Below are 10,011 nucleotides of genomic sequence, written 5' to 3' on the forward strand. Positions count from 1 at the left end.
TACCCTGGGGCACCTCTCCCCAGCTCATCAAGGCCCCCCCGGACTTCCATAACACTCCAGCTGGGCCGGCCAGCCCAACCCTAGGCAGCAGAGTGGAGGGGAGCCAGCACCTAACTCCTGGGGAGTGTCAAGCCCCTCTCCGGCCTTGGTCTCCGGTCTAAACTGAAGGTGCTCTGTAAGCCCCGGTGTTATGCATGGGGCCGGCACTGCCTGGTGCAGGTGTCTGGCCAGCGGTGAGCAGCAGGGCCACCCAGCTTCCAGGCTGTTCCTCCCCTGCCCTTTCTGTGCCGCCCACTGACCAGAGGCTCAAGTACCTGCTTCAGAAAGGCATGGGGCCCTTATGGGAGAGGCGCGGCCGCTGGCGGCGGAACTTCCTCCGACCTCCCTGCCAGGGCCCTGGGCCGCTCCTCGGCCCTCTGGGCTGCACCAGGTGGCGGATGGTGCCTTCCTCCATCCCCTTCCCGTCAGAAGTCTGCAGCAGGGGCCCTGCGGGAAGGAGAAAGCCTGTTATCCCAAAGGCTGATGCAGATGGGCCAGGGCCCCAGAGGAGGGCCAGTCCCTCCATGAGGTGGCGCTCTCAGAGCTTTTGTTTTTCCTCTTCCAATCAGTGAACCGATGAACCGCTTGCAATGTTTACACCGTCCTGGGGCAAACAGAGCCCACTACTCACATTTGCAAATTATACACCTGACTTGATGTCCTTTTGACAGTCCTATCATGTTTCTGATGGGCACAAACATGTTCTGTGCTCAGAACATCACCGGGGGGTGCAGCTTGGGGCATCATGCCTGTACTCAGGCTGGGGCACAGCAGACAATACCTTCCCACGGCACCCTTGTGACTGATACACTTAAAACATTTCAAACACACAATATTTCAATGAAAACAACTCCCCCCATCACGTGCCTATCACCCAGATTCAACAGTTATCCAGATGGAGTTACATACGCTTTGGTTCCCCTGTTTCTTTCTTTGCAGAGATATTTGAAAGCAAATCTGGAACGTGATGTCATTGTACATCCTTTGATACGCAGGTGACCCACTTTTGAGTACTAGAGCTCTCATACCTCACCCCTGGGCATCTCATCAGTGTTTGGCCATCCTGGGGTTCGCTTTCTCCTGTGGCCTCCCTGTGGGTGTGGCTGGGGGATTGTTTGCAGGGGGTGGGGGGGAATCTCTGACTCTGTGTGCCTCATGCTGGGTTCTAGTCAGCCTGTGACCAGATTCAGAGGCCAATGAATATTGTACAAATGAATGAGTAAACAAATGAGTGAACGTCACCTGCAGCAGCAAGTGCATCGGGAGGGGGGTGAGCTGCTAGTATCGCCCCCCCCCCCGTTGCCTTACCTCCTTTCACCCCTGGATCACACCCCCATCCTGTGCCTGATGCAAATCCCTTGCATTCCAATCCCAGCTCCGTTTCGGCTCTAGGGGGTTCTTCTCTCCATCTGTCCACATCTGGCTTAGAGGAGAAGCCTCCTGATGCCAGACCAAGCCCTGCCAATAGAATCCAAGTGGTGCTGGGTGTTCCTGGGTGCGATGAGGGAAAGACACACGATGAGGCCCCTGGGGTACAGCAGGCGTGAGAAGAGAGGCACAGTGCCCAGATGGGGAGGGTATCCTCTCCAAGTGCTGAGACCCAGGACTGTGAGTGGTGGTGGCAGTCAGGGAGGGAGGGCTGTTGGGGGGAGGGGTCCCTAAGAGACAGGGGAGGCCCAGAGCCAGGATGAGGAACCCGGCTGGTGGGCTCAGACTCTGGCCGGCGAGACGTCTAGACTCTAGGGCTGCAGAGAAGAGCTACCTAAGCTGACCGAGCTCTCAGCCACCTCTCATGGAGGCTGCAGTCCAGCCAGGGCAGGCGAGCTGGCACTCCACAGACAAGCTAGCCGCCAGAGGCAAGCAGAGCAGGGAGATGCGATGGTGCTGGGCAGGAGGCAGACGGGCACAGTGCTTGTGCAATGCCCAGGATGGGGCTGGTCTGCAGAAATACAGCTTCTGAGGCCAGTGATCATGAATCCCAGTCTCCCTCTCCCCACACCATCGGGTTCGCCTCCAGCTGTATCCCTGTCTCTCGAAACCTGTTTCCATCCATCCAGGAGTCTCCACCACTAGCTCACAGTTTCCACATAATCACCCATTGGCTGCTCGCCCCCCAACCATGCCCCTGGCGGCTCTTCCTTTCCTTCCTCCCTGCCTCCAGCATCCCCACGCTCCGGTTCCTTCCTTGGCTGTTTGGTTCTTGTGATTCCTCCTCCACTTGCACACAATTTCCAGGCATTTATCCTCCTCTTGGGCCAAACGCAGGCAAGGATTGTCCTTAGGGCCCTCCCTGCCCAGGCCCCTGGCGCCTGCTGCTGGCCACGCTCTCTCGCCCAGACACGCACGCACACACTCTCTAGCCCTCCACCCTCCCTCCCAGAGAGAACCGTCACAGGCCCATTAGGACCCCTCTGTTTACCAGTCACCCTTCATGCTTCTGGTCGGGGGTGGGTCACTGTGTCAGCTCCTCCCCTAAACCCATCACCTAATGTAAATTAAAACACGAGTTGTGTTTGCACTTTGGGGCAGTAGGTATGGACAGGGGCAAGGAGGCTGCTTTCGCCTGTCATAGGGCTACCCTCTGAGTGCCATCTGCAAAGGGGCTGGGCCGGGGAGGGAGAGGAGGGAAGCCCCTGCACTAAGCTCCCCACCCCAGCTGCTTCAGCTTCTGCCTTGTGTTTTGAAGTCCCCTCAAGGCTGTTCTGCCCTCTCAAGAGGACACGAATGATACTGATGAGAAGTTGGTACCAGAGAAACTCTCAGGGCGAAAAGGACTGTGCTGAGGGTGTGGCCAGGCAAAAGGAAGGACCCTAAGGGCCTTGAAGGTGTCAGTGAGGTCTTGGTTCTTGTGTTGCAGGGATGGCCAATGGCACAGGCTATGGCCCCAGGGGTACAGCAGGCATGAGAAGAGAGGCACAGTGCCCAGATGGGGAGGGTATCCTCTCCAAGTGCTGAGACCCAGGACTGTGAGTGGTGGTGGCAGTCAGGGAGGGAGGGATGTTGGGGGGAGGGGTCCCTAAGAGACAGGGGACACCCAGAGCCAGGATGAGGAACACGGCTGGTGGGCTCAGACTCTGGCCGGCGAGACGTCTAGACTCTAGGGCTGCAGAGAAGAGCTACCTAAGCTGACCGAGCTCTCAGCCAGGCCCTGGAGAGCAGTCACCCAGAAGCCCCTGGCACCTTGCATCCCACTGGATGGTGGGGGGCTCACTGTCCTCCTTGTAGCCGGAAGTCTGCAGTTCCTCCCCCACCCTGATTCCATCATCCACCTGTTTCCTACTTTTGATTCTGAGTCTGGTTCACCCTAAGATAAGCTGACACCTGAAACCCTGGCTTTGTCCTGTCCAAAGGGACAAATCAGAGGCTTTTGATTCTCATCACTGCAGAGGTCCTGGCTATACAAAAGAATTCCCCTGTAGGAACGGGCCATCCCCAGTATACGTAAATATTTTCCTCTAACGCATCTGCTACTCAGGAAGGCTGGGGCAATCCTGCAAAAAGTCGCAAGCCTAGAGGGACCAAAGCGCCATCAGCAGTGAAGCTACAGCACCTGCACCGTGAAGCGCAGGCAGGGGTAAACAGGGCTTGCTTTTCACACAATCTGAACTCCAGCCCTGCCCGTTCACAAAGAGGTGTGTGCCGCTTCTCAGGAACACGCCATCCTCACTAGGAATGAAGCATTTTTTTTTTCCTCTTGCCGTCCGGCCTGTCTTGTGATTGCTTTAAAAGCCCACACAAGTGCCCTGGTGGCACTGGCTACGTCCCCTCCGCTGCTCTGGGGTCCTGCATGTGTCTCCAGGACGAAGCGCCCCTCCTTTGCCTGCCCAGCCCAGTGCCCTGAGCCGTCTTCCCACGCCAGCCGTGCTGCCGTGGGCACATCACGCCCTGGCAGCCTGGTCGTCCGCTTCACCTGCATTAGTCCTTTGCCGCCGAGAGGCCTGACTCAGGTTACCTGGGTGCTTAGTTCTGAGGCATTGGGGATGGAGTGGAGATGCCCCCTCCCTGAGTGGGAGGGGTCCAGGAGGCTGTCCTCACGCTGTCACTGTGGCTGCAGGCCTCAGCTGGGGCCGGGGAAGGGCAGGAGGGGGACAAGGAAAGACAGAGAGGTGCTCAGACAAAGACCAAGGGCTACTTGGCCCTGGCCCAGCAGCTCTCAGACTCAGAAGAACAAAGTGTATCCCAGGTCAGGAGGCAGTGGAGGAGTCTGTGTGTGGTGGCGGGAGTGCATTCCAAGTCAGGACACGGCGTGTCTTGAGGAAGCATGGATTTCAGGCCTGGAGTTGACTGGGGACTCTGGCTGGGGAGAACATGCAAGTCTGGGCCAAGGGCAAGGTGGTTCCGAAAAGGTCCCTTGTTCTGACCCAGGACAGGAGGCAGGAGGAGCAGGACATGTGTCCCCAGACCCTGGGCTGGTGGCCGCCTGCACAGAGGTGGCCCCCTTGGCCCCAGGAGAGGACGGGGGTGGGGTGGGGGGATGTGGCAGGGGGAGGTGGAGAGGCAGGGGGAGCTTTGGAAGTTTCCAGTGCTAGGCTTAAGCAAAATGTGAGGGCAACGAATTTACCCAGATCCGGCTGTGGAGATAGGTGACCTAATGCAGAAGGGTGAATTGAAGCAGGACGTGGTAGGGTCTGAGCCAGATGCAGCGCTCCCTCCCCTTGAAACCGGCTCTCCCTTTACCGGTAATGCCCCAACAGCTGGACCCTGAAAGGGTCCGAGTGCGGGTCAGTTAGTCAAGGGTCTCCCCGTAGGCTCTGGGGGAGCCGCAAGTGTGCAGATCAGGTAGGCCCAGCTTCCTCTGGGATGCCCTCTCTGCACCACTGTTTGCCAGTGGTGGTGTCCTGTGGATGTCTTATCTCGCCAACTGCCCTGGACGGCAGGCTCCAGGAGGGCAGGCCCGTGTGGTGTCCTTCATTCATATCTTTGGCTCTCTTTCTTCCATTGCCTGCCTGACAGGAGTTTCTGAGGAAAAAGCCTGCTTCCTTCTTACCAGTGAGGTGGCTGAGCCAGGGCTCAGGCCTGAAGAGAGAGATCACTGGACAGCTAGCTAAAGGCAGGTAGTGCCAGACCCAGCCAGTGCGCCTTCCCGAGAAGCCGGGCAGGGCTCCCCGGGCCAGGGCAGTGCCAAAGGCAAGAGCAGAGAAAGGAGGTGACCTACAAAGAGAGAGGTGGAAGCCCCATCAGGCCCCTCAGAGGCTCCCGGGCTGCATCCTGTTCTGGAGGGTCTGGAACAAAGTAGGGCCTTGGGCCCTTCCTCTAGGAAACTTGCTGCCCTGCTCTCTCCTTGCCCCTGCTCCCACCTCCCCGTAAGTCCAAGCCTGGCACTGGCATTAGTCCACCTGGTCTTGGCCTTCCTATTCTGTGTTGCCAGGCAGGCAGCAGTGACAGGCAGATCACAGGACTGTGGCAGCTGGAGGTGGGAGCTGGCAGCCCCAGGAGACACTGACGCACAGAGGACAGGCAGCCCGGACTGGGACTGCTGGGATGTGGGTGGGGACCAGGCTTGGGGAGGGCAAGGGAGCACCAGTCAGTGCCAAGTATGCCAGGTGGGGGTGTGGTGCAGGTGGGGGCAGCTGCATGGAGGTATCGGGTCAGGTGCTGCTTCCTGGTTTGGTGCCTGGAGACAGGGGGACTGAGGTGAAGCATGACCATGCCTGGGTCAGAGGGGGTACTGGAGCCAGGATCTCGAAGAACCAAGTCCCTGGGGTGGGACGCAGGCCTCCGGGAGAGCCTTCTGCGTGGGAGCAGGAGAGCAGACCAGACAGGACTTGGGGGTGAGGGAGGAGGCCAGCCTGACCTGGCCCTGCCGGGCCCGGCCCGGGGGAGGCTGCCTCTGCTCACTTGCAGGCTGAAAGGAACCACAGCTGGGCTCCACGCCGCCTCCCCCGCGGCGCGCTCCTGCCTATGCAACAAGTGTCACGTCTGCATCTTGGCACATCATCATCCCCCAGTGGCCCAGGCCCCCGGACCGGCCGGCGGCCCCTAACTTTCCACGCAGGAGCCCAACCCACCGGCCTCAGGTCAGTTCCCTCCAAGGATCCGCGAGGGGAGCAGGACGTGCCCCCCCATACCCTCCACCACGTGGGGAGCGGGGCTCGGGACACAGGGCGCACGCCTGCGGCCCTGAGCTCCTCGGACTGCGAGGGGCAGCCGGGAGGGGCCAGGCGCCGGAAGGTGATGCCCCAGGCCGAGACGAGCCGAGCCCCCCGGAGGGAGCGGTGCCCGCGGCCGGCGAGTCCCTGGCCCCGGGCGCCCCGTCCGTCGGCGGCCCGGCGCGTGGCGGCTCCTGCACGGCTCGCGCCCGGCTCCCGGGAGGCGGAGAGGGCGCGATCTTCAGGGCGGAGGGCGGGGAGCGCGCGGGCTGCAGCCCTGGAGAGCGGCGAGGGGGCCGCGGGCGAGCGGGAGGGCGCGCACTCACCTCCACACACCGCGCTCAGGAAGAGCCAGAGCAGCAGGAGCGCCTGCACGCAGAGCCGCAGATTCATGCTGCTCCTCTGGCCGCCGCCGCCGCCGCGCGGCCCTGGCCAGGGGGCGGGGGTGGGGGCGGAGAGGCCGGAGGCCGAGGGAGGCGCGAGTCGCGGCTCGTGCGTGCGGGCGCCAAGCTCGCGTGGCTCCCGGGCCGCGAGACGGTACGCCCCGGGCCGCGCCGCGGGCTGGCCGGCCGCCGCCTACTCTCTGCCGCAGCCTCCTCTCTCCCGCCGCGGGGCAGCGCCGCCCAGCTGGCCTCGGCGGCTCCGGGGGCGGCGGCGAGCTCGTTCCAAGTGGCTGGCGGCTCGGCTGCGGCTCCAACGGCCCGTGCCTCAGGCTGCCAGCGGGAATGCGCCCCGCTCACTCCAGGGGCTGCATTTTGTAGCCTGTGGCTTGGCCGCGAGCCCACTTGGTCATGTGGTCATCGGGAGGGCTGGAGGGGGGGCCGGGAAGAGGGAGAGGGAGCAAGCCTCCCGCACCGCCCCCCTCCCGGCACGCACTGGGCAGCCGCAGCCAGGGCGCGAGAGGGAACCTCGAGGTGGTCCCACAACAAAGGCTGCGAGGCCACTCTGACAGCCCACAAGCGCTCCCCGGACAATGCCCGCCTGGCCGGGGGCCAGAGGGTTTTGGAGACCTGGAGGATTTCAAACACAGGAAGCATTTGGGGCGGTGGAGGGGCACACTTAACCCTTTGTCGCCACGCTTCCTTAAACAGCCGTCAAGAAACCTGGACGCTGCCCCCACTCACCCCCGCTACCTCTGACCCGGTCCTTCCCCACCGCCGCTCTGCAGCGGCAAGGACTTGGCCGAGACCCTCACACACTGGCCCTCCTCTCTCCTCTGCATCTTCAGCTGGGTTTGAAATGTGCCCAGCGCCCCCATTTCTCCTACCATCCCCCAGGAGGCACCCTCTACCTGGAATGCCCCCACCCCACCCCATCCTTCCACAGACCTCTTCATTCTTACAGCAGCACCTCCAATCCCATCTCATCCAGAGGACTTGCCAGGATAACAGTAATCCAGGAGAGGCTGCTCCTGGGTTCCTCCTCGCTGTCAGGACATGCAACAGCTCCTATGGCATCCCCTCTTTTGTTCCCCATCATCACGACAAGGGACCGTTTACCCAACTCCAAACAGTCTAGGCTGGATTCATTTTGCATGTACTTGGGATTCCCCTCTGAAAGTGGGTCCTGAAGTTGTTTGCCTTCCCAGACTAGGCTGTCAGCTCCTACAGCCTGGGAGCTCCCAAGAGAAGGAGCTGCCTCTTTCACCGCACGGGGAACCCCCTAAGATAGGACCTTGTCTTCTCATTCTTCTGCCTCTCTCCAAAGTCCCCAATATCGGGCTCTGCACATAGGTGGCACTCAACACATGTTAAAAGACTGAATCGAAAAGTGTTTCCACATTTCAGCCAGCCAGGCATTTTGCTTGAAGTGCGAGTCCAGATCTGCACAAAAAATACATTGGACAGTGTGTGTGTACCATTAAAGATGTGAGAGACCACAGTAGACTTAACATGTTTTTGAAATGTTACAACAATCCAGCGTATGCACAATTTTTTATCAGTCTCCATAGCAGGGATCTCTGCTTTGTTCACAGCTGTATCCCCAGAACTAGAACAATGTCTGGGGCGTGGTTGGTGCTCCCGACATAATTTTGAATATATAAATGAAATTTTCAAAACCTTTCCTATTGCCTAAATCAAGGTAGTGGGAAGGGGATAAGATAGGGTTCTTGTTCATAGCCTATGTCCGCATTAGCCCCAGTCCAGTAGGAAAAAGGCAGCGACATGGAAGGCAGAGCACCTCTCTTCACCCGTGAGGCCCAGGCGGTGAGCAGTGGGCATTAGTGGCGTGAGATCATTCCCCCTCTGCTGCCTCCTGGAAAGAGTCTTCCACCCAGGAGGAGAAACACCGGACCTCTAGTCTCCACCCTCACCTGCCTCAGGGCCTTGCTGTTGTCACCTAAATTTGCTGCATCTCCTGGGGATGATGATCTGCGTGCTACCCCCTTCAGGGTTGTTATGGGATTGAATGAGATAATGTATCTGAAGGCACCGTGTAAATAAGGTATCAACCCTTGCGGGATGGTTTTTAGGAACCGTGATCCTCCAGCCCCTGACTGAACAAGCCCATACATTTGCAAATGAGCGCCCCCATAAGTAGGTTCCTAGAAGCGTTCATATTTAATCGCTCCTTGACCAGGGTGTGTATGGGCTATTTGCTAAGCGGTTTAAGGGCTGCCCTTTCCAATATGACTGATACTAACAACATTTAAAATAAAATGAAAACTTCATTTCCTCCGCTGCACTGGCCACATTTCAATTGCTCAGTAGCCACCTGCAGCTAGGGGCCACTGAATTGGACAGCACAGAATAGAACCTTTCGATTATTGCACTAAGTTCTATTGGACAATGCTGGGGGAGAGCACCCCAGTCATTCTTTTTTCTGTAATTCTTTTTCCCACCTTACTTAGTTTTCAAAATGTGCAAGGGAACAACATACAAAGGCAAACCCAATACAAATTTAAGGCAAACAACTCTTAGTAAACAGAAGGCATGTATTTAAAACAAGATTTAAGGAGCTGACCATGTGGGAGAATTATGTTTTAATCTAATCCTTCTCTCCATTTAACCAAACTGCATCCATTTTTCCAGTCCTAGGTCCAAGATCTCATCTTTCTCCTTTCTCAGGCTGCTCTTGCCCATGGTGACTTTGTCTTCCTCATAACAGCTATGGCCATAACTTTCATTGGCAGTGATTCTGGCCTGCACTTGTGTATCTGCACGCCATGTTCTGTGGGCCCGTAGAGAGGGTCCACCACCAGGGTACCCATTCCGGAGCCAAGGCCTGTGAGGCAAGGGATGCAACTCTGATGGGTCACTCTGAAATCCCTGTGGGCTCCCGTATATCTCAATAGCATATTCAAATGACCGGTTTTTATACTTGTCTGCCCCCGCTAGACTTGAAGGTCACAGGAATGATAGCAACTCACGCAGTGCCTGGCACGAAGTTGGCACTTGGAGACTGCTTGCTGAAGAGATAAGTAACTGTTGGTAGAACTGTGTGCTGTCTTTTGTTCGGGAAGATGACACTGTTGAGTTAATATTAGCAGAATCAACGTTTAAAGGTGTGTCTCCAAGAGTGGGGAGGACGGGCAGGAAGCCATCCGCACCTTCCTGCCCTGAGGCAGCAGTGGCTGTAAAGTGCATTCCTGCACTTGGGGCTCAGGCCTGTGGTGAGGGGCAAGACTCAGTTTCCAGTCAAACTCAGGGGCGATGCTGGGGACAAGGGGTAGAATTCAGTGTAGTGTTGGGGACAGAGATGAGATAGCTGACCTATGTGAAGCCAGCCTGTGACTTGTTGCCCTCATTGGTGCTGTGCACAAGCTATTCAGTCCTGCTTAGTGTCCTATGCATGTTATCACCACCAGCCACTGCTGCTTGGTTGACTCGTCTGGCTCCCTGTCCTCTGGGTTTGAATGAGCAGTGTGGTGTATTAGAAAGAA

The 10,011-nt window shown here is 58.2% G+C and overlaps 1 protein-coding gene across 1 annotated transcript; it reads right to left on the minus strand.

Moving 5' to 3' along the window:
- Nucleotides 1–319: 319 nt before the first annotated feature.
- Nucleotides 320–6,521, minus strand: APLN (apelin; the record flags this gene model as incomplete). The annotated part of the gene is made up of 2 exons (XM_079727811.1): nucleotides 320–486; nucleotides 6,455–6,521. The coding sequence occupies 2 exons, from the start codon at nucleotides 6,519–6,521 to the stop codon at nucleotides 320–322; spliced, it is 234 nt and encodes a 77-aa protein (XP_079583937.1).
- Between the last annotated feature and the right edge of the window lie 3,490 nt (nucleotides 6,522–10,011).

The sequence above is a fragment of the Hyperoodon ampullatus genome (genome assembly GCF_949752795.1).
Source record: "Hyperoodon ampullatus genome assembly, chromosome: X".
In the NCBI taxonomy this organism is placed as follows: Eukaryota; Metazoa; Chordata; class Mammalia; order Artiodactyla; family Ziphiidae; genus Hyperoodon; species Hyperoodon ampullatus.